The 24,800-nt window shown below is 48.1% G+C and overlaps 1 protein-coding gene across 4 annotated transcripts in view; it reads left to right on the top strand.

Moving 5' to 3' along the window:
* The first annotated feature begins 839 nt into the window (after window positions 1-839).
* The window catches only part of OLFML2B (olfactomedin like 2B), a 49,574-nt gene continuing 25,613 nt past the window's right edge, over window positions 840-24,800 (top strand). For 3 of the 4 annotated variants that reach the window (XM_070366591.1, XM_014480822.2, XM_070366588.1), the window contains exons 1-3: window positions 840-1,535; window positions 3,965-4,228; window positions 7,004-7,111. In XM_070366591.1, the coding sequence (XP_070222692.1) occupies window positions 1,362-1,535; window positions 3,965-4,228; window positions 7,004-7,111 (546 nt within the window). In that variant the 5' untranslated portion in view covers window positions 840-1,361. The remainder of the gene's footprint in view (window positions 1,536-3,964; window positions 4,229-7,003; window positions 7,112-24,800) is intronic. The other variant, XM_005903805.3, reaches the window with a different exon arrangement.

Here is a 24,800-nt window from a genome sequence, read left to right as displayed (position 1 = left end):
GAACTGTGGTGTTGGAGAAGACTCTTGAGAGTCCCTTGGACTGCAAGGAAATCCAACCACGCCATCCTAAAGGAAATCATTCCCGGGTGTTCATTGACTGATGTTGAAGGTGAAACTCCAATACTTTGGCCACCTAAGGCGAAGAGCTGACTCATTTGAAAAGACCCTGATGCAGGGAAAGATTGAGGGCGGGAGGAGAAGGGGACGACAGAGGATGAGATGGTTGGATGGCATCACCGACTCAATGGATATGGGTTTCGGTAGACTCCGGGAGTTGGTGATGGACAGGGAGGCCTGGCGTGCTGTGGTTCATGGGGTCGCAAAGAGTCGGATACGACTGAGCGACCGAATTGAGCTGAGGACACTCCTGCAGAGAGTTCAATAGTTACCCTCTGGGTGGAGGTATTACCAGGTTCTAAAGCTGTGGCAGGCGAGCAAACGACCAGTGGCGCCAAGTTCAAAGCTGCCAAGAGTCTTTCCAGAGTCGTCCGGGAAAAGAAACATCCAAGAGCAAATGTTCCTTCCGTCCTCCAGGTGCAATAAAAGGAGGGTGTTGAGGATCCATCTATACTGGCTCGCGCTTGGAGAGAGCTCTTGGTGCCTACCTGCCAACCCACAGGAAACTCGCTCCTCTCGGAGAGAACGGGCACAAGGGATCCCCGAACTTCAAGGACCCGGCTCAGGGTAACTTCTCTCCCATTTGCGGTCAGATGAAAGAGGCGCCCTTCCGACGTCACCCCTGGAGGGCGTGAGCAGCAGCTGAGGTCGAGTCGGGGGCGGGGTCGGCTGGTCTCCCCGCCGCCCGAGCCCAGGGCGCTTCCCGGTCCTCCTCCTCCTCCGCGCGGTAACTGGCTGCATCCCCGCGGCCCGGCACAATAGAGGCTCCGCCCTCCCTCCGCGCCAGCGCTGCGCGGCGCCCTGGCCCAGCAGCTCTCGGCACCGCCGCCGCTGCCGGCCCCGCACTCCCACAGGGCCCGGGTGCGCCCCCAGGCTTCCCGCCGCCCGCCCCGGCGCGCAGCGCCCCGCTCGCATCCGCCCGGACCCGCTCCTTCCACCTGAGCCCTCTCCAGAGGACGACGCGCTCGCCTTGCCACCTCCACCTTCCTTGTCACCTCCTTCTGCCCTGCGCCCCACTGTCTACCGGCTGATCGCGTCGGGAAGGAGATGACCAGGGTCTCTGGGGTGCACATTCCTGCCCCGCCCGGCCGCACCCAGCTCTAGAGCAGTCACTTTGGGGCTCCAGCCAAGACACCCTCTCGCCTCACTCCTTGCTGAGATACCCGCGCCCCTGCCCCACCACCCTCCGCACCGGACCCCAGCCATTCTTCCAAGGGGCCGAGCTCCCTCTTGTCGCCTTCCTCATGGCCAAGTCTTTGCTGCTAGTTCTCTGCTTCGCTCTGGTTACGACTCTGGGCTGGGGGTACAGCGCTCCCCCCACCGGGACGACCGAGCCCCCAGATGTGCAGACGGTGGCACCCACAGAGGATGAGACTCTGCAAAACGAAGCAGACAACCAGGAGAACGTGTTATCTCAGGTAGGCTGCGAGTCCCATGCCCACTCCTTTGGCCCCAGTGATGGCAAGAGCCTTAAGACGGTCCCCGCTGAAGCGTTTGGAGGCAGCTGTTTGTCCCTCCATTACCGAAGGGGAGGGCTTTTGCTTTTCATTTATCAGAACATTTTCTTAACTGAAGAGACATGGGTCCTCCTCTCAAAGTCATAGGGTCTTTCAAGGTTACAGAATCAGGAAAAAGGAGAGAAGGAAGGGGAGACACGTCACAACTCCCTGAGAAGAAAGAAAAAATATCAAAACCTTTTGGTTCAAGGGTTGTGGAAAGTATGGCCATCTCTTGTCTGTGTGGCTCTTCGTCAGAACTGGAATGTGAATACAGGTGGGCCTGTTGGACCGAGGCAGGTGGTGTAACCCATGGGGAGATATTTCATGACCCTGAGTGAGACCCCCAGGGAGGAGAGAGAGCACCAACAAATGTGATGAACATGAGGTGAACCCCACACGGAGGCACTGATGATAAGTGCCCCCTCACACTGGGGAGATAAGAGGGAAATGCAGATCCACTCAGGTCTGGCAGATGGTGTCAGAGCGGGGAGTGACAGCGGGTAGGAACAGGATCTGTAACACACCCTTTTACAAAAAGCTTTCACTTGTTTAATTTGCCTCAATCCTCACGCGTGCTTACTACCGCTCTACAGATAAGGACCGTAAGGCTTGAAACAGTAAAGGGCCCTAGAGATGGGCAGAGCCAGGTCCTCTGACCGTCTGCAGCCCTGATCTCATGACAGTAAAGAACAGTTCTCTCTAGACTGTTTATTTCACGCTTTCCAGGACCGGCCTGATGACTGTGTGTTGGGTGTCACCTTAATCCTAAGGAGGAGGGATGGCTGAAAAAGGATCCCTATAGTGCTGCCTGTGCCTCTACTAAGCCCTTGGACTGGGGTCCTTCTTTCCTGTAGAAAGAATGATCGGCTCCACTTTGGCATTTATCAAACACTAGTCACCTCACCCTTCCTTTAAGAATTATGCTAATATATGCCCTATACTCATCCATAACCTCGCACTGACCCCTAAATCAAAAAGACTTAAAAGTCCATCATACTGGGGCTCTGGAGGACCATCAACAAAAACTTTCCTGAAACTTGAGCCTCCTGAAAGGAAGGAATTCGCCCAGAGTCTCTGAGTAGGGCTATATAGGAATCTAAGCAGAGTTTCAGAGAGCAGACAGCTATGATTTTCCATCGGCCCATAAAGACCGGCCACTTCAGTCATCTTGAACTACAACTCTGTCTTCCACTGATCCATTCTGCCTTTGACAACAGTCCTAACACAAATATTAGTATTAGAAGAAACCCAACCTTTGCAAGAAAAACATTACAAGACTTCTTTCCCCCAACTGCATCCCAGGAACATATCCACTCCAACAAGCCCAGAGCTTGCCTGCCAGGGTCATTAGTCAAAGGAAGGGAACCATTCCCTGTGCCCACAGAGGGAGCCATGGCCTTGGGGATATAGGATGTCTTGCAGAGGAGCTGGGGAGGAGCCTTGTCCCCAGCAAGTGCCTAGGATTGTGGTTCCAGCAAGCCTGCCCTTGCGTGTTTTCCTGCCTGGGCAAGCACTCAGAAGGAAATGTTTAGCGCTGTGGAGGCAGTAAGTGCTGCCAGTTTGCTTTCCTGGCTTTGGCCTGGGGTTTGGGTGCAGAAGCTATTCTAGGAGCCAAATGAACCGTTGGGCTGAGTAAACCTACTGACATCTGCATCTGTCTCTCTCCTCCCAGTTTCTTTTTTCCAAATCTAACTCATCCTTTGAGGCCACATCAGATACCACTTCCTTCTAGAAGCCACGCTCTGTGGCCTTCTGTTTGAGCTCCCACTGGACTCCCACATCCGGGGTACTTACCACTCCCTGCTTGGGGTATTGGTAACTTATAGACCTCTTGCACAGGAAGCTCTCGAGAGCAGGCTCTCTGACCCATTCATCGCTTTACCTCTCATAACACCAAGCTCAGTCCCAAGGTGGCACTCAGTAAATGGAGAATGAATGAAGGGGAACAGAAGCCAGCAGTCTTGAAATTGGAATGCCAGTTTTCCAATCCCTCCGCCATCCTTTCTCCTTTCCCTTTTCAGTCTAAATCTGGATTCTAGCTAAGGCAAGTACTATTGGAAGAATGATGGAGCTTATTTGTTTTTTTCCTTTAAGTGATAAAAGACTAAGGCTCCCTGAGACATGCACTCCTTTCCAAAATAAGTAAAGAGAGCTGAACTCAGAGTGCCTTCCAGGAAATGCTAGAGTTAGCAAATTGTGTTGCGATGACCCCTTCAACTCTGCATCAGAGTTATCGGAGATCTCTGGCTAGCAGGACATCTGACAAAGTGAATGTAGAGCCTTTTTCAGGACCCTGATGGATGCTGGTGTTTGCACAGCCCAAACCTGGTCTCTCTGTCTTTGTCCAGTTGCTGGGAGACTATGACAAAGTCAAGGCCGTGTCTGAGGGCTCGGACTGTCAGTGCAAGTGTGTGGTGCGGCCCCTGGGCCGAGATGCCTGCCAGCGGGTCAACGCGGGGACCTCCCGGAAGGAAGACTTCTACACAGTGGAGACCATCACCTCGGGCCCCTCCTGCAAGTGCGCCTGTGTTGCACCTCCGTCCGCCCTCAATCCCTGCGAGGGAGACTTCAGGCTCCAGAAGCTTCGGGAGGCAGACAGCCGGGACTTGAAGGTAGGACCTGGTGGAAGGTGATGCCTGGGTGAGAGGGTGCCTTCGGGACCCTTGAGTCTGACAAGGCTTTTGCTGGGGATCAAGGCCTTGGAGTAAGTGGGCCCTGTTTTAGCCTTTAAAGGAGGTCAGGCTCCAAGCCTCAGAGTGTTGTGTGTGGATCCGGAGCTGATGAATTGACAGACTGGTCATTTGCAACTCTAATGTCTGAGGGTGATGCCTAGAGCAAAGTATGTCTCCCTCTCTTTGGGAGCCAAGGAGGCCGGGCCTGGGAACAGCTGCCAGACCCAGCTGGCCAAAAGAACTCAGCGTTCTTCTCCAGGAAAGTTACTGCCATGATTTACTGTCAGCACAGCAAGCACCCCAGAGACACACAGAGAGCAGTGAGCCTTTAGCCCTCAGTGCAAGAGCTGGGTGACCCAGGGAAGAAGAGGCCTGGGGCCTGCCCTAGGTCCGGTCAGCAAACTGCAATCCTATAGAGACACAGACCTGGAGAACAAGTGTACAGATACCAAGGGGAAAGACGGAGGTGGGGGCAATTGGGAGATTGGGATTGGCACATACATACTACTGATACTGTATATAAAATATATAACTAATGAGAATATACTATATAGCACAGGGAACTCTACTTAATTCTCTATGGTGACCTGAAGGGCTTCCCTAGTGGCTTAGATGGTAAAGAATCTGCCTGCAGTGCAGGAGACCCAAGTTCAGTCCCTGGGTCAGGAAGATCCCCTGGAGGAGGGCATGACAACCCACTCCAGTATTCTTGCCTGGAGAATTTCATGGACAGAGGAGCCTGACAGGCTATAGTCCATGGGGTTGCAAAGAGTCAGACACGAATGGGTGACCTGAATGGAAAGAAAATCCAAAAAGGAGACAATATATGAATATCTGACATGACTTAGCAACTGAACAACAGCAATAATATGTACATGTGTGGCTGATTCATTTTGCTGTACAGTCGAAACTAACACAACTGTAAAGCAACGATACTCACAATTGGAATCCTATAATCCTGGACCACAGGGTGGGGAAACTCAGGCCCTATCTGGGGCAGCCGCATAGGTCAGCTGAGGCCTTCATCTGATCCCCACTTTCCCCTCTTCATCTGTAGTGTGGGCTCATGGGATAAGCTTGATTTGGAGTCAGACTTGGGTTCAAATCATTGCTAGTGCTTGCTGCATGGTGATATACAAGTTATTCAACTGGCCTGACCTCAGTCTCCTTGAATTAAAAAGTAGGAAGAATAACATCTACCTTTGAGGGTTTTGAGCATAGATGAGATGACAACTACTGAGTACGTGGCACAATGACTGACATAGAGTTGGGGCTCCATAGACACATTCCAGTAATGAATGACCATGTAAAGTGCTACTGCTATGCCAGAAGCTGGCGCACACTTGGTAACTGGTCATCACTGATATTCCTTTAAGCAGAGTTGGGCTTCACCCCACTCCAGTGCTCTTGCCTGGAAAATCCCTTGGACGGAGGAGCCTGGTAGGCTGCAGTCCATGGGGTTGCTAGGAGTTGGATGCGACTGAGCGAGTTCACTTTCACTTTTCACTTTCATGCATTGGAGAAGGAAATGGCAACCCACTCCATGTTCTTGCTGGAGAATCCCAGGGACGGGGGAGCCTGGTGGGCTGCCATCTATGGGGTCGCACAGAGTCGGACACGACTGAAGCCACTTAGCAGTAGCAGCAGCAGGGTTTACCAGTAAAATGAGTGTCCCTGAATTCAGCCATGTCACTTAGAGCTGCAACTCTGCTGTGAAACAATTTCTGAACCAAAGGCACAATCACTCAGTTATAGGATTGGACTCTTGGGGGGTTCTGAAACAATAGCAGGCAAAATTTTAGGAATCAGAGAATCGTCACAGTGCATACTCACTGGCTGCCCTTCCGTGGCTCTCACCCAGGCTTCAGCTATCTTCCTCTGATGCAGAGGAAGGAGATCTTTGAAACATGAGCGCTTCACACACGGAGTTCTTATCTGATAGAAAGGCTGTGGGGCACAAGCATGTCCAGCAAACTCTTCCAGGGATAGTCCTTGGCAGGGAGGCTCACTTTAAGCATCTCTCATCAGCTTCCTGTGCCTAAACTTTGCATGACCTGGATGGCACCAGCACCTCAGCCATCTTTCTCCCACCGGCTCTGTACTGGCAGGGAGGACAGTGTCGAAAAAATTGAGACAGCTGGGTACCCCATGACAACTTGCCACCTTAAAGGTGGGCCACTGGGTCTCTTTTACCTCCCAGGGGCAGTTTTGCTTTTAGTGCTAAGGTAAAGCTTGCTGGTGTCTTCCAGGGACTTCAGCAGACAATGCATGTAAGTATTTCAGAAGCATATCCTCAAGGCACGGATGTTAATAAGCCACTTTGTTGAGTGTCTATATATCACTTGTTATGGGCCAAGATATCATGGGGAATCGAGGATGAAGATGACATAGCACTGCTTTCAAGGAGCTCACAGTCTAGTAGGAAAGACAGACATGCATCCAACTGATAGACTTAATAAAGGAAGTACAAATAGTTTGGTGAAGCTATTCAGACCTCAGTTGACTTGTAGGAGTCTCCTATCTTCTTAGCCATGTACTCCAGCAGACAGAACACACCTGCACCATTGGATCTGCCTATCCACCCGCACAAGTGCGTTTCTGAGGGGCCTCGCAATTCCTGGCTAGTGGTGTCCCTGTCCAGCCTCCGACGTGGAGCCATCTCCCTCTTGGTCCATCTGCACCAGCCTTGGACTGATGCCTGCCCTTGTTCCGTAGCTCTCCACCATTATAGACATGCTGGAAGGAGCTTTCTACGGCTTGGATCTCCTGAAGCTGCATTCAGTTACCACCAAACTGGTGGGGCGAGTGGACAAGCTGGAGGAGGTAAGGAAGAGTCTAGATTTCTATATCTTTCTCTTGATCAAACCTCAAAGTGTATTAAAGTCAACCAAAGCCTTGTTTTCAGAAAGCACGTACCCTGGTTATATTTAACTCATTATTCTTTGGAAAGAAGAAAATATACATAAAACACTCATCAAAATCATGCCAAATTGTTGGTGATAAAAAGAAATACCTTCTTTTTTCCATATATAAGAACCACTAAACAATGTATATCTATTCTCCCTTGACTTCGAGGGAACTCAGAGCTGAATAAAATGTAAAAAGTACAATAAGCATCTTACTTCATATTTTAAGGTGGAGTCATCTCTATTCTGGGTATATGGTTATTAATTTCCTTTCTTAAAGAAACTATTCTAGTGCATGTCTCTGTGTGTGTCAGAGAGGAGGAGCAGTAATCCATCTCAAATCCATTTTAGAAAAAAAAGACATAAAATGTTTACTAATAAATAATACCCCTTATTGGAAACCATTCAGGCTGCTCACTTCCAGGAAAAGTAGACTAGTAATGTAATGTCCATAGACAGAGATGCATTTGTATGAGTGAGTTCTAAAGAGGTGCACAGCTGGAGCTATGGTTTTCACAGCTGATGGGAGATTGAAGTCGTAAACAGTAATGTTGACATTGATTTGTTGTTGTAATGCTTCAACATGTAAATAAGCAATCATGTAATTATCAGAAAAGGAATGACCATCGTTCAGCCTGATTGATGAGAAGTTCATTGACTGGCATCCAGTCCTTGAATGAATTCTTGAAGCAGTGGCTCAAAGAGCTGCTACTTCAAGTAAAAAACTATTTAATTTTTAGAATGTTAACGTAAGATAAATTTAATAATGAGATGACTGTAAATATATTATTATTCCTCATGAAAAAGTGGGCGTTTGGGGGTCTCTTGTGGAGAAGCTGAGGTTCCCTGATGGGTGATTAGTTGAGATAGCAGATGTAGAAGGAGGTGTATATAAGGCTCTTCAAGGGGCCAAAAGAGCCACTGGACCGGGACTCAGGACGGTGAATTGCTCTTTGTTTGCCGTTCCCACGCAGCCATATCTCACTTTTTCCATCTGTAAAGTGGGAAAGGTCTGCTGCCTACTTTGTGTGTTTCCTGAGGGGATAAAGTTGAACTAACCATTTCATAAATACTTTGAAATGGTTAAAAAAACAAAGCACTCAGGTTATGACCAATGAGAGAGTAGGGGCAAATATCCCTCTGTTGCTTTGCCAGGAGAACTGGGACAAGGATGATGAAATGTTATGGTTTCAAGGATTGATTTCAGCACACTCCTTACACTCCTAAAATGTTCCCAGAAAGAGAACACCACATACAGATGGCCAACAAACACATGAAAAGATGCTCAAGATCACTGATTATTAGAGAAATGCAAATCAAAACTACAATGAGGTATCACCTCATCCCCAACAGAATGACCATTGTCAAAAAAATCTACAAACAATAAATGCTGGAGAGAATGTGGAGAAAAGGAAACCCTCCTGTACTGTTGATGGGAATGTAGACTGATGCAGCCACTGTGGAGAGCAATATGGAGATTCCCTAAAAACCTAGGAATAACACTACCGTATGACCCAGCAAGCCCACTACTGGGCATGTACCCTGAGAAAACCATAATTCAAAAAGACACATGTATCCCAATGTTCATTTCTATTGAACATTTACAATAGTCAGGACATGGAAGCAACCTCAATGTTCATTGACGGATGACTGGATAAAGAAATTGTGGTACATATATACAATGGAATATTACTCAGCCATAAAAATAAACAAATTTGAGTCAGTTCTAATGAGGTGGATGAAACTAGAGCCTATTATACAGAGTGAAATAAATCAGAAAGAGAAAAACAAATATTCGATATTAATGCATATATATGGAATATAGAAAAACGGTACAGATGAGCCTATTTGCAGGGCAGGGATAGAGACACAGAGGTAAAGGACAGATGTGAACACGTGGGAGAAGGAGAAGATGGGACGAATCAAGAGTGTGGCATTGACAAACATACACTACCAGGTGTCAGAAGAGTCCGAAACGCAGGGCTTGGATGCAATCTCTGAAACGACAGAATGACCTCTGTTCATTTCCAAGGCAAACCATTCAATATCACGGTAATCCAAGTCTATGCCCCGACCAGTAACACTGAAGAAGCTGATTTGAATGGTTCTCTGAAGACCTACAAGACCTTTTAGAACTAACACCCAAAAAAGATGTCCTTTTCATTATAGGGGACTGGAATGCAAAAGTAGGAAATCAAGAAACACCTGGAGTAACAGGCAAATTTGGTCTTGGAATACGGAATGAAGAAGGGTACAGGCTAATAGAGTTCTGCCAAGAGAATGCACTGGTCATAGCAAACACCCTCTTCCAACAACACAAGAGAAGACTCTACACATGGACATCACCAGATGGCCAACACTGAAATCAGATTGATTATATTCTTTGCAGCCAAAGATGGAGAAACTCTATACAGTCAGCAAAAACAAGAACGGGAGCTGACTGTGGCTCAGATCATGAACTCCTTATTGCCAAATTCAGACTTAAATTGAGAAAGAAGGGAAAACAACCAGACCATTCAGATATGACCTAAATCAAATGCCTTATGATTATACAGTGGAAGTAAGAAATAGATTTCAAGGGATTAGATCTGATAGACAGAGTGCCTGATGAACTATGGATGGAGGTTTGTGACATTGTACAGGAGACAGGGATCAAGACCATCCCCAAGAAAAAGAAATGCAAAAAAATAAAATGGCTGTCTGAGGAGGCCTTAGAAATACCTGTGAAAAGAAGGGAAGTGAAAAGCAAAGGAGAAAAGGAAAGATATACCCATTTGAATGCAGAGTTCCAAAGAATAGCAAGGAGAGATAAGAAAGCCTTCCTCAGCTATAAAGCAAAGAAATAGAGGAAAACAATAGAATGGGAAAGACTAGAGTTCTCTTCAAGGAAATTAGAGATACCAAGGGAACATTTCATGCAAAGATGGGCTCAATAAAGGACAGAAATGGTATGGACCTAACAGACGCAGAAGATATTAAGAAGAGGTGGCAAGAATACACAGAACTGTACAAAAAAGATCTTTACCACCCAGATAAGCATGATGGTGTGGTCACTCACCTAGAGCCAGACATGCTGGAATGTGAAGTCAAGTGGGCCTTAGAAAGCATCACTACGAACAAAGCTAGTGGAGGTGATGGAATTCCAGTGGAGCTATTTCAAGTCCTAAATGATGATGCTGTGAAAGTGCTGCACTCAATATGTCAGCAAATTTGGAAAACTCAGCAGTGGCCACAGGACTAGAAAAGGTCAGTTTTCATTCCAATCCTAAAGAAAGGCAATGCCAAAGAATGCTCAAACTACCGCACAATTGCACTCATCTCACACACTAGTAAAGTAATGCTCAAAATTCTCCAAGCCAGGCTTCAGCAATATGTGAACTATGAACTTCCAGAACCAGTTCAAGCTGGTTTTAGAAAAGGCAGAGGAACCAGAGATCAAATTGCCAACATTTGCTGGATCATCACAAAAGCAAGAGAGTTCCAGAAAAACATCTATTTCTGCTTTATTGACTATGCCAAAGGCTTTGACTGTGTGGATCACAATAAACTGGAAAGTTCTGAAAGAGATGGGAATACCAGACCACCTAATCTGCCTCTTGAGAAATCTGTATTCAGGTCAGAAAGTGACGGTTAGAACTGGACATGGAACAACAGACTGGTTCCAAATAGGAAAAGGACCACGTCAAGGCTGTATATGGTCACCCTACTTATTTAACTTATATGCAGAGTACATCATGAGAAACGCTGGGCTGGAAGAAGCACAAGCTGGAATCAAGATTGCTGGGAGAAATATCAATAACCTCAGATATGCAGATGATGCCACCCTTATGGCAGAAAGTGAAGAACTAAAGAGTCTCTTGATGAAAATGAAAGAGGAGAGTGAAAAAGTTGGCGTAAAGCTCAACATTCAGAAAACTAAGATCATGGCATCTGGTCCTGTCACTTCATGGCAAATAGATGGGGAAACAGTGGAAACAGTGGCTGACTTTATTTTGGGGGGCTCCAAAATCACTGCAGATGGTGATTGCAGCCATGAAATTAAGATGCTTGCTTCTTGGAAGGGAAGTTATGACTAACCTAGACATCATATTAAAAAGCAGAGACATTACTTTGCCAACAAAGGTCCATCTAGCCAAGGCTATGGTTTTTCCAGGAGTCATGTATAGATGTGAGAGTTGGACTATAAAGAAAGCTGAGCGCAGAAGAATTGGTGCTTTTGAACTGTGGTGTTGGAAAAGACTCTTGAGAGTCCCTTGGACTGCAAGGAGATCCAACCAGTCCATTCTGAAGGAGATAAGTCCTGGGTGTTCATTGGAAGGACTGATGTTGAAGCTGAAACTCCAAATCTTTGGCCACCTGATGCGAAGAGTTGACTCATTGGAAAAGACCCTGATGCTGGGAAAGATTAATGGCAGGAGGAGAAGGGGACGACAGATGAGATGGTTGGATGGCATCACCAACTCAATGGACATGGGTTTGGGTGGACTCTGGGAGTTGGTGGTGGACAGGGAGGCCTGACGTGCTGCGGTTCATGGAGTCGCAAAGAGTCAGACACGACTGAGTGGCTGAACTGAACTGAACTGATGTGTAAAACAGATAACTGATGGGAAGCTGCTGTATGACACAGGGAGCTTCACCCAGTACTCTGTGATGACCTAGAGGAGTAGGGTGGGGATCGGGGTGGGAGGAGGCACGAGAGGGAAGGTATACATGTATGCTTATGGCTGCTTCATGTTGCTGTATGGCAGAAACCAACATAACATCGTAAAGCAATTATCCTCCCATTAAAAATTTTTTTAAAGATAGAGAACACCAGAGCCTTCTCAACTACCCGTAGCCTTAACTCCCTCAGGGCTGGGATGAAGTGCTGTCTGAACGTGGCCGTTTGCTCTGGGAGGGTTGGTAGGTCCATAGTCACTTCAGTTGTGAGGTCTAATGAGTGGGGTCAGGGTACTGGAGCCCAAACTTGGAGGCAGGCCAAGGTGGCCAATAGGATCTTGGCAGTTTACTCTTATCACCCCACTCCTCCTGGAGGGGCTCCCGAAGAGAATCAGGCTACTTGGCTTCTTGAGTCTTTCCTTCCCTGATAGTAATAGCTAGACTGATGGGATTGGGAATGGTCAACAGCATCCTACTATCTACGGACTTCATGCAGGCCTGGGATTCTTCCTCCCTTTTAGAACCAGCTTCTGCTTCTTTCAAATGGGTTCAAAAGGAATTAGACCACAATCCAACTGGACCTTCAAAGTTGAAAAGTACCTCCCTTTCCCTTGGCCCCTAGAACCATCCAAATGTGCAGGAACATCGGTAACAGCCTCCTCTTCTGCTTTTACCTGACCTTGGCAGCCACATGTTTTTCATTCTCTCTGGAGAACACAGCCTGGGAAAGGTGGTTGTGGGGTAGAACACAGTGCTCATGAGGCCAAGGTCAGGCACTCAGCCTCTGAGAAGGCCAGTGCGCTGAGCTTTGTTGAAGGGCTATAATCTGTTTCCAGCCTTGTCTAGCAGCTGAGCCCTCTCTGCTGGCAAAGGAGGGGGCTGAGGGTGAATTTGGTGCAATGCTGCTACCCAGCAGCATCTATCTTCTGAACAGTCAGTCACTGGGTTTTCGCCAAAACTAACCATAGTTACATTGATGAGAGCTATCTCTTTTTCAGAACTATGGAATGTTTAGTAGCAAGAACTGGAACCTTTGTAATCATCATCATCATCCCTTATATTTGTATAGCGTTAGTGGTTTTACTTAGTGGCTTCTCCAGGGCTCAGTGGTAAAGGATCTGCCTGCAATGCTGGAACAATGCAGGAGACATGGGTTCAATCCCTGGGTCAGGAAGATCCCCTGGAGGAGGGCATGGCAACCCACTCCAGTGTTCTTGCCTGGAGAATCCCGTGGACAGTGGAACCTGGTGAGCTATAGTCCATGGGGTCACAAAGAGTTGGACACTACTGAAGTGACTTAGCAGCAGCAGTAGTTTTAAAGCATTCCATTTATATTTAGTTTCTTTGTTCCTATGAGCTGGACAAGACATGAGACCAAAGGAAATTAAATGGCTTTCCTACAGACACAGTGCTGGGAAAGAATAGGCTGGAGCTCAGGTCATCTGGTTCCTTGTCCAGGCTCTTTCTAATAAACCTTATAAGCGTCTTCAAATCATTGCTAGTTGCCCTGGGAGCGTCAGTTTTTCCTAACCAGAACTTATAGCAATAGTCCTTCCAAGGGAATTTCTAGGCAAAACCATGGCCATATCCCATAAATCTTGTTAAATAGGATTAAATTTGAGTTAGGGAAGGTCTCATCCAGTGAAAGTTTCCCCAACAGGCAGCCCAAGATGACGAGGTGCTTTGGTGTGACAGTGAATAATGATGGGCCTGGGCCTTGGGCCCACAGACCAGAGTCTCTTGTCTTTGGGTCTGGCCACTCGTCTCCTGGCTCTTGCTGGCCAACTCCGTCTGCAGTCTGTGCACATTGAAAAGGCAGAATGCTGGGTAAATGGAAAAAACACTCCGTCTCCAGCCTGACTCTGCAGGAGGAATGGAATTGAACCTCTGCTCCTGGCCTTTGGATATTCTTGAATCCCAAGGAGAGTTCTTTGGAGGTCAGACCAGACAAAAGGGGTCAAATGGAGGGGCATTTTGCCCAGAGTAAGATCAGAACTTGGCAGAAGAAGCAGGCACATACACATGTGTGCATCCACCTCGGCTCTGTAGCAGGATTTAAGAATGGAAACTCCATTTGCAGATGAAAGAGGAAGGAAGGAGAGAGAAATGGAATCTGAACTGTTGAGAATCTCACCTCCTGGTAAAGTGAGCTCTGGGAGCCCTGCTTGGTGGAGTGATTTTGGTTGAGCTTGTGTTTTAAATGGTGAAAAATAGCACATGCATAGGAAAGTGCATAAACAATGAATGTACAGCTTAGCAAATCATTATAAAGTGAATACCCGTGCAACTACCACCCAGCTCAAGAAACAGAGCAATGCTAACACCCTAAAAGCTCCCCACATGCCCTCTTCCCACTTATTAGGTTGGTGCAAATGTAATTACGGTTTTGGACCATGAATTTTAAATCATTTTAACTAGGCTCAAACACAGCTTTATTAATCAAAAATAGGAGCCATTACAATCAACACATTTTTACCAAAGAGAAATGTTTTATTCCTGTAGCATAAAAATCCATGCCTTGGGATTCAGCAAACTCTTGGAAAGCATTTTCTGCATCCTGCTGCCTTGGAAACATTTTCCTTGCAAAAAGTTGTCAAGATGCTTGAAAAAGCAGTAGTGGGTTGGCAAGAGGTCAGGTGAATATGGTGGATGTGGCAAAACTTGGTAGCCCGATTCATTCAACTTTGAAGCGTTGGTTGTACGATGTGTGGTCAGGCGTTGTCGTGGAGAAGAATTGGGCCCTTTCTGCTGACTGATGCAGGCTGCAGGCATTGCAGTTTTCGCTGCATCTCATCGATCTGCTGAGCGTACTTTTCAGATGGAATGGTTTCACCAGGATTCAGAAAGTTGTAGTGGATCAGACTGTCAGCAGACAACCAGTGACCGTGACCTTTCTTGGTGCAAGTTTGGCTTTGGGAAGTGCTTTGGAGCTTCTCAGCCCAACCACTGAGCCAGTTATCATATACAATCCACTTTCTGTCACATGTCACAATCCAATTGAGAAATAGTTTGTTGTTGTTGCATAGAATAAGAGAAGAGAGCACTTCAAAATGATGATTTTTAAAAATTTCTGGACAGCTCATGAGGCACCCACTTACTGAGCTTTCTCACCTTTGCAGTTTGTTTCAAATGCCAAACTACTGTAGATGGTTGACGTTGAGTTCTTTGCCAACTTCTCATGTAGTTGTAAGAGGATTAGGTTCAATGATGGCTCTGAGTTGTCGTTGTCAACTTCTTACGTCCAGCCACTGTGCTCCTCAGCTTCAAGGCTCTCAACTCTTGCAAAACTTCTTGCATTGTATACCGCTGCACTGTATGTTCATTAGCAGCTCCTGGACTAGAGGCGTGGTTGATGGTGCAAGATGTCTTGCCGCTTTACAACCCATTTTTGAACTCAAATAAGAAAATTGCTCGAATTTGCTTTCTAACTTCATTTCCATGCTGCTGCTGCTGCTGCTAAGTCGCTTCAGTTGTGTCCGACTCTGTGCGACCCCATAGACGGCAGCCCACCAGGCTCCCCCGTTCCTGGGATTCTCCAGGCAAGAACACTGGAGTGGGTTGCCATTTCCTTCTCCAATGCATGAAAGTGAAAAGTGAAAGTGAAATTGCTGTCATGTCCGACTCTTAACGACCCCATGGACTGCAGCCTACCGGGCTCCTCTGTCCATGGGATTTTCCAGGCAAGAGTACTGGAGTGGGGTGCCATCGCCTTCTCTGAACTTCATTTCCATAGTCTAAGGTAAATATAAAATGGTGAGTAATGTCATAAGCAAAAAAAAAAACATAAAGCAAGAAATGCACATTAAAATGAGGTATAACATGACCACATTTATTTAGAATATATTCCAATATCAAATGGTAAATTTCAACAATGCAAAACCTCAGTTTTTTTTACCCCAGCCTAATACATCCCATCCCTGAAAGGAACCTCTATCCTTAACTTTGTTAATCATCTTCCTCGCTTTTCTTTACAGTTTCATCACCTAAAGATACATCCCTAAACACAATAGTTCTGTTTGTTAACTTTAAATACATAGAATCCTACAGAAGTATGTGTGTATGTGTGTTAGGTTTCTTTCATTCAACTTAAAGATTTTATGTCAATTCTGTGGCTTGTAGTTCATTCAGTTTTATTCCTGTGTAGTATTCTAGTGTGAGATTATACCACAATTTGCTGATCTTGCCTACTGGTGGTGAATATGGGGGTTATTTTTAGTTTTGTGATTCATAATAGCCCCAGGAGCACCCATCTAAAAGCCCGTCCCCCACACACATACGTTTCTTTATGATACGTAAGTGGGAATGAGACCACTGGGTTGTTATGCTTATCACGTTTTAAGGGGTATGATTGGCCTTCCGCGTCCACATGTTTTGCATCAGTAGATTCAACGCACCGTGGCCAAAATATTGGAGCTTCAGCATCTGTCCTTCCAATGAATAAAATGGTGTAGTAGTTGCATAAACCCACAGACATCTTACCATATACTTTAATTCATCTCTAGATTACTCACAATACCTAATACAATGCAAATGTTATGTATGTGTGGCAAACTCAATGTTTGTTTTTTGGAGCTTTCTGGAATTTTGCGGGGAATATTTATGATCCACCTGATGCAAAGAGCTGATGGAAAAGACCCTGGGATGCTGGGAAAGATTGAGGGCAGGAGGAAAAGGGGGTGACAGGGTGAGATGGTTGGATGGCATCATAAACTCAATTGACAAGAGTTTGAGCAAACTCCAGGAGATAGTGAAGGACAGAGAAGCCTGGTGTGCTTCAGTCCATGGGGTCAAGAAGAGTCTGACACAGCTGAGCGACTGAACAACACCATTTTGTATAAAGGACTTGAATGGATTCTCTTATCTGTTCTCGGGGGTCCTAGAACTAATTTCCTGCAGATACCAAGGGACAACTTTATTGCCATACTGTTCTCCCCAGTGACACCTCTAGCAGGCTGTGAATACTCCATACCCATTTTTACCGAAAATTGGTATTGACAGACTTTCTAATTTTTATATATTTGGAGCATGTATCTTAGTATAACCATTTCATTGTGTTTCAAAAACTTACGCTTCAAAACATCTTTCCTATTCATGTAGTGGAGGCCTGAAACCGCATGGGCATTCCTCTAGAACTGGTCCAAGTAAAAGGAACATCTAAGGTGGTCAGTGGTCCAAGAACCTTCAGTGTGGTAGATCCAGACTGACCCTTTTTTGAAAATGGCTGGAAAAGGGAAGGGGATGCACGAAGTAGCGGTATGTATTGGAGTTGAGGTGGGTGTAGGCACAAATATGGAGAAGGCGATGGCACCCCACTCCAGTACTCTTGTCTGGAAAATCCCATGGACGGAGGAGCCTGGTGGGCTGCAGTTCATGGGGTCGCACAGAGTCGGACACGACTGAAGCGACTTAGTAGCAGCAGCAGCAGCAGCAGGCACAAATATGGGCTTCCCAGGTGGCACTAGTGGTAAAGAACCCGCCTGCCGATGCATAAGACGTAAGAGATGTGGGTTCAATCCCTGGGTGGGAAGAGCCCCTGGAGAAGGGAATGGCAACCCACTCCAATATTATTGCCTGGAGAATCCCATGGACAGAGGAACCTGGCGGGCTACAGTCCATAGCATCGCAAAGAGTCGGACATGGCCGAGCGACTAAGCACAGCACAGGCGCAGAGTAGAAGTGCCAGGAGAGATAGGAATTAGAAGTCTAGAAGGAAAATCTGTAGCCTCCAAAGGCAAAGGCAGAACCTATTCATTGCATGACTGTTTTCACTCCAGGGCACAGATTCAGCCCAGAAGACTTTTGCTCTGAGTGCACTCAGAGATACAAAGACCTGTAGGCTGCCCAGGCCTAAAAGTGCCTTCTGACAGCAGAGGGACAAGACGCAAGGGTACAGCTGTGGTACCACCAACTGCTTCCAGGAGTAGATTTATTCTCAAAGTAAAGAAAAAGACAAACAGAGGGACAGCTCATTAAAATAATTTATTCTAGCTTCAAGGCTTTCATTGGATTAAGTCATGCCCATAAAAACTGCAAAACTTGGTGAAGGAATGCCTCACCCCCACTTAGCTGCAGGACACCTGTCAACATTTATAATTACTTGGAGGTGACTGTTTACACGTGTGCTCTTGCATGTGTGTGGGTGCCTAGCCCAGGCTCTTAAAATAGATGCATGCCTACAAGCTTTCCAAAGTGTGATTTCTGTTGCCCAAGCGTGTGTGTGTGGCTCTTTCCCTCGCACCTGCCTGCTGGAGTTTGCAAACCCCATCCATGAATACAGATGGCACTGTGGAACCTTGTGTGTCATCTGAAGGCTTTTCTCCTGATAATGTTGCATCCAAGTGAGATTTAAAGTCTACAATGGATTTACCAGACCCAGAGCTGGCCCTCTCCCCAGAATGTGTTGGCATAAGCATTGCTGAGGGCTTCGCCCCCAGACGTAAGGATGTGGTGGCCTTTGTGTTTCTGGTCTGGAAGGCAAGATCAAAAGATCATTCCTGACACTGGGGGATACATCTCTTTACCAACTAATGGGGAAATGTAACTTTTGTCTGTGCAGACCAGGCCATGAGTCAGGGGAGCTGTCTCTTTCCAAGCCTTTCCTTTCTGCCCTCCCTCCACTCACATCAAGACACCAAGTGCACTGTCTTCCTATTGTTCACAGAAGGGTTTGCTGTAAATCTTTTCACTCTCCTCCTCACTCCAGTGTGGCCTGGAAAGGAGTGTCACTCGCCCTGCCTGACCAGAGTGTCCTCATCTGTGAAATGGGAAAGGATTGGAGATAAGATTTCTAAGATATATTTCAGTTCCAATGTTAATTCACATCTTAGTAAGGGCTCAGGTCAATATATTATCTCTCCTGGGGTTGTCTACACTTCAAATCTAATTTGTCACCGTGGCATGAAAGGTTTTCTTCTTGGCTAAAGGGGTTTACGGTGTGAGCGTCTGTCCTACATCCACTGGCCCAGCAATAGCTTGGAGCTGCCATGATGTAAGGAGTGCATGGCTATATTTACAGGATTGGTCATCAGAGGCCTAGAACTTCTTGCTTTTTATGTGTTTGACTATCTTCCAGGCTCTGAACGTCTTGAGGACAACCTGGGTCTAAGTTATTTTTGTTTGCTGGATTTTAGCCCCGCACAGGGTGTGGACCAAATGGTCAGCAGCTGTTTGGTTGAGGGAGTGATGGAACACGTCAGCCGGCCACCCCTGCAGCACGGGCCTGCTACCGTCTCCACCAGCTGCAGTCAGGGATTGTGTGGCGCCCCGGCTGTCCCGTCAGCTGGAGCACCGGCTGCTTCTAGCTGCTCTCCCCTGCAGCTCTCCTCCAGGGGCTGCAGACAGCTGTCTTCAGGGGTGGCTGTCCCAGGCAACCTGGTCCTAGTCATGTCCTGGAGGCCTCTGAGGAGGTGCGGCAGGGTGAGTTGACGAGAACTTCGAGCCCTGCCACCAGGTCCAGTGACCCCCGCCCCCCACACTGTCACACTTCCCTCCCACAAGCACCCTGCTCCCTTCACCCTCAAGCTTACCATCTGCACTGGAGCCCTGTGTCTCAGGTGGGGGCTGGACGTGCCTGCTACACGAGTCGGGACCGTGCTTTGGCCCAGCTGCAATCTTGTGTGGTCTCCTTCTACAGGATTCCTTCACATCACACCAGCCTTGAGTCCTCACCTTCCTCCCTGTCCCAGCCACAGGACACCTTAGCTCCCTTCCCCTTTCTACCTGCATGTCTGCTACCAAGATCCTGAGAGTCCATCCCACCCCACCTTCAGGTCCACGTGTCCAAGCCCTGTTTAGTGCCTGGCATTGAGCTACATGTGCCTCTTCATTCATTCTCCAAACCAAGCCTGGGAGGCAGACATCATTATTCTGACCTCCTCTACCTGGGGCCTGGAGAGGTCCCATCCCTCACCTTAAGTGGTTACATAAAACCAGGTAGTGACTGCGGTGTGTATTTCATACCTGGTCTCCAGAGCCTGCACTTTGCCCACCGCCCCTCATCCCTGCTTCTGGGTGGGAGAACAAGACCACAGAGAACTGATGGAGCCTTGACCCTGGTCGTCTTTCCCTCAGGTCCCAACACTTTTGGCTGAAGCTGCCCGTGCTCTCACCCAGGCGTGCACATACGTGTCCCACAGCTGGACAAAGTCAGGATACGTCTGAACCCATGGAACAGCCCTTCCATCCACGTCCATTGCCCCAGCGTGCACATCTGGTAGTATTGGCCCTCCATGGCTCCTTCAAGCTGCCCTCTGACCAGCTGTGCTGCCAGGGCTGGCTGCCAGGGGCACCCCCAATTCCAGGGAAGCCTATACATAGTTCCCCTTTCCCGGGGACCTGCCTAGTTTGCATACCTCCTCCTCTCGGCCACCTGTGCATCTGGCTGTGGTCAGAGCAGGACACCTGTCCCATCTGGCAAGGTGGGCTTGCTCTTAGAAGGCGCCCTTGATGCCCTACTGCCTGCCCCAGCACGTGGCCCTCCTTCTGGGAACACCTCTCGACTCTTTGGCCTGAGTCCCGTGACCCAGCTCCCAGAACTTCAGTCGTCCTGTCTGGCTGTGTCCTGCCTTCTGTGCCAGCCTTCTCTCTACCTACTCTTCTTCCCTCTTCCTCTCCCTCCTCACAGCACCAGGACCCTTGGTAGGGATGATGAGATGTGTTCACCCCGCAAGACGGGCACCCTTCCTGTTCTCTCTCCCACATTGCCAGTGCTATGCACAAGCCAAGTTGCACACACCATAAATGTCATAGTCACAGCTGTCCCAGAGGGGAAGAGCCAGAGGCATGAGGTCATGGGGTTCAGCCTTCTCCCAGGGCAGGATGGAGAGTATCCTGGGTAGGCAGCATCCCTGGTGCCTCCTGAGACATACCGAGCAAGAGCCTTGATATGAGGAAGGCAGAACCCCAGGGAGCAGTGGGGAGCCCTGCAAGGCCAGCATCGCTGGGGGAGAGGTGCCTGAGTCGGGGAGGGTGGCTAAGGAGGGGCATCTGCTGCTGCAGCCCTGGGGGACCCCAGCTGGCTTGGCCCAGCAGGCTGATGGGGTGAGGCTACCGCCAGCCTGCTGTTTATTCAGGCGGCTGGTGGGCTTTGCTGTTCGCAGGAGGGAAATAAAAAATATTGCTTCTCTGGGGTCTCAGGGCCAGGCCTGTCTCAAACTCTCCTCTATGGAAACCAAGAATAATGGTCCCTCACTAAAACCAGAAAGTGGCTTGGGCATTTCTAAATCAGTGAGAACAGGGCCTTCCAGGGGTCTAGAAAACCCAAGGTCCAGAGGGCAGGGGCTAATTCCATGGTATTTTCCCTTTGCCTCACAGCGAGTGTGAGGGTCAGTGCTGACTCTGTCCAGGCGTTCAGGAATTGCGTGAGCTCTTGTTTTGCTAATACAGCTACTTAGGCCACACCACTGGGTCTGGGGTCCTGGGGCCACGGCTGGGCAGCAGAGGTGGACACGTTTCAGTCCCTTAGAGCTACGTCACTGACCTTCCCCATGAGTCAGAACCAGCCTCTGTCACACCACCCCAACTTGCTTTCTTCATTGCACTTTTTACTAATTGATGGTTTCTTGTTGATTTCTTATGTATTGCTTACTTCCCTTCACGGAAGGTGGTTTTCATCAGAGCAGGATCCTTGCTCTGGCTTACCCTCTGTGCCCAGGGCTGAACACATGAGTGCATTAATGAAGGAGTAGTGTATCGAACCCTGAACCTTCTGGGACTTCACTCCACATCACAGGATGTGAGAATTACAGAAGATGCAAGGATGCTGCTCACTGCAGGTGCTTGTGGATGATCAGAAATGCTTGAATCCCATGAAGGCACCAGGAACTTCTCCTGTCAGCCCCGGGAAGAACCTGGCTCCTGTAAAATAGCCTTTCTGACACATTTGGGCCCCCTTTCCATCAGCTGTATCCCAAGCTCCCTATATTGAAGACAGTGCTTCTCAGACTTCAGTGTGTATGCAGACTGCCTGGGGATCTTGTTAAAACGCAAATTCTAATTCAGCAGGTCTGGGTCAAGTCGGAGCTTCTGCATTTCTTTCTTTTTTTTTTTTAAATCAAACTGCCTTTTATTTTTCAGGGACTCTTGCTCAGGTTAGTCTCCCCAAATCTTTATGCTTTACACAAATGTATTTCAATAAACACGTGCGCGCACGCACGCACACACACACACACACACACACTTTAGATTATGTAAAGCTTCCCATCACTATCTACCTTTCTCCCAAATCCTACAGTAAGAACAGAGCGTCCGCATTTCTAACAAGCTCCTGAGTGATGGAGTGATGCCTGTGTTGTTGGTCTCTTTGAGTAGTAGTTCTGTGGAACCCTAGACCAGGTCACAGGTGTGGAGCCCTCTGTTTTGTCACAGGACAAAAATCTCTGGAACTGACCAAGTCCCATAGCAACTGTTGCCATGAGCCTCCGAATTTAAGCCAGCCAGTTTTCTGGCCCCATAGTAGGTAAACCTCCCACCCTATTACCTACCCTATAGCATCTTAACCAATCACCTAATGCCACCCTTCCAGTAGGAATCTTCTGTCTTGAGGGTATAAAAATTGGCTACCAGCCCAAGAAAGGGATTGGCTCTTCCTGGAGCCAGCCTCTGTTCCAAGAGCGTCTCCCACTCTAATAAGCTTTATTCTCCCTTCATTCTGCCTCATGTCTGGAAATTCTTTTCCAACCTGTGCATAGACCATGACAGTAACATTCTATGAAAAATAACAGCCACTTAGTATGTCCCATGCATTTCCACAAACGTTAACTCATTCTTCATTACAACCCACCAGGAGAGTGCTAGTGTTAACCCCATTTTACACATGGACAAATGAAGCATAGGGAGCTTAAGCAATTTGCCCAAGATAACAGGTCTAGCAGTAGCACCATTGAAATGTAAACTGAAAGGTTTCCTCCAGAATCCGTGCTCTTAACCGCTGCATTTGACTGACCCTGATAACACTTATCAGGAATGATAGACGTCCAGTAAAACCGCTCATTCCGGGCACTCTTGAAACAACCTCCTCTCAAGGGCTTTCGCTCTCACACTTAGTTCTGTGATATTTAGGGAGGCCGACTTGGCGTCAGCCCCACAGAACACATTGAGCCTTTCCAGTGCTCAGAATTTGGCGTGCGCTGAAATGCTGTAAGAATGGCATGGCCAGTGGTCTGGAGCCTGGTTAGTTTTAACAAGCACCTCGTGGGCTCCTCTGGGCAGCCCACGTAGAGCCACTGGAGCCACAGTGTCTGGGTGTCACAGTCTGCCTATACGCCCCCTAGGTCTGAGCCACCGTGGCATCCCTCTAGGCCAACAGCGGCGTCTTACCAGACTGCAGACTGTGCCTGGCGGGGTCTGAGCTTTTGCACATCTTGTACCTGTCTGTCAAAGAAAGATGGAAAGTGTACACGTCCTCTGTGTTTACATGGTTACTTCCTCTATCACCCTCATAAACAGGGCCCAAAGGAGAACGCCACATCTAAAAATTCAGATGCTCATGGAAACTGTGGAATGGGAGCCAGTGCTGGACAACATTAGATCTCAGTGCAGTAAACGTCTCTAAAAATAGCTAGAGATGAAAGGGTACCTCTAAGTCTGTTGACAGCTGCCCAAGATTCAAATCCCATTCAGCCTCACCTTCTCCAGGATGCTGCCTCTGATGCCTCTCGCCACCCCTCCCTTTGAACGCCTGTGTGGCATTTACAGAACCTGGCGTGGTTGGTCATCTTTTTCCTGCAGTGGGGAGCCTGTCTTCTCCACTGCAGTTGTCCCCCACGGAACCCACCCCCACCTCCCATCCCAGGACAGGAACACCAGAGGAATTAGAGGATTTCTTTCTGCCATACTGTACCCTAGACACACAGGAGGTGCTTACCAGTATTGGTTGATAGAAATGTAACTTTGGTCCTTTCTGGTACGAAGTACATCTGGAACATGGGTAATTCGCCAAGGAGGGGTCATTTAGGGAAACATTTTATGTGTGATTAGGAAAGTTTAAAGCCAGCCTCTCAATTTCCTATGTAAATAATGCTTTTTAAAGGGGAGCCATAAAAAAAGGGTGAAGGGGTGTCCCTGGGGGTCCAGTGGTTAAGAATACAGCTGCCGATGCTAGGTCACGGGTTTGGTTCCTGGTCTGGGAAGACCCCACATGCTGCAAGGCAACCAAGCCTGAGCACCACAGCTACTGAAGCCCATGTGCCCAGAGCCCGCGCTCTGCAACAGGAGGAGCCACTGCAGGGACAAGCTCGTGCACCACAGCTACTGAAGCCCATGTGCCCGGAGCCCGCGCTCTGCAACAGGAGGAGCCACTGCAGGGACAAGCTCGTGCACCACAGCTACTGAAGCCCATGTGCCCAGAGCCCGCGCTCTGCAACAGGAGGAGCCACTGCAGGGACAAGCTCGTGCACCACAGCTACTGAAGCCCATGTGCAGAGAGCCAGCTCTGCAACAGGAGGAGCCACTGCAGGGACAAGCTCGTGCACCACAGCTACTGAAGCCCATGTGCCCGGAGCCCGCGGTCTGCAACAGGAGGAGCCACTGCAGGGACAAGCTCGTGCACCACAGCTACTGAAGCCCATGTGCCCAGAGCCCGCGCTCTGCAACAGGAGGAGCCACTGCAGGGACAAGCTCGTGCACCACAGCTACTGAAGCCCATGTGCCCGGAGCCCGCGATCTGCAACAGAAGGAGCCACTGCAGGGACAAGCTCGTGCACTACAGCTAGACAAGCCTCTCTCGCTGCAGCTAGAGAGAGCCCACCCACGGCAAGGAAACCCAGCGCGGTCAAAAATAAATATGTAAATACTTTTAAAGGGTGAAATGTTGCCATTTGCAGCAACATGGATGCATCTGGAGAATATCAAACTAAGTCAGACAAAAACAAGTATGACATGAAATCACTTATGTGTAGAGTCTAAAAAACAATACAAAGGAATCTATATAAAAAACAGAAACAGATTCC

This window comes from Bos mutus, chromosome 3 (genome assembly GCF_027580195.1).
Source record: "Bos mutus isolate GX-2022 chromosome 3, NWIPB_WYAK_1.1, whole genome shotgun sequence".
Classification (NCBI taxonomy): Eukaryota; Metazoa; Chordata; class Mammalia; order Artiodactyla; family Bovidae; genus Bos; species Bos mutus.
The sequence above is the reverse complement of the archived record's forward strand: the minus strand, read 5'-3'. Positions and strand labels throughout refer to the sequence as shown.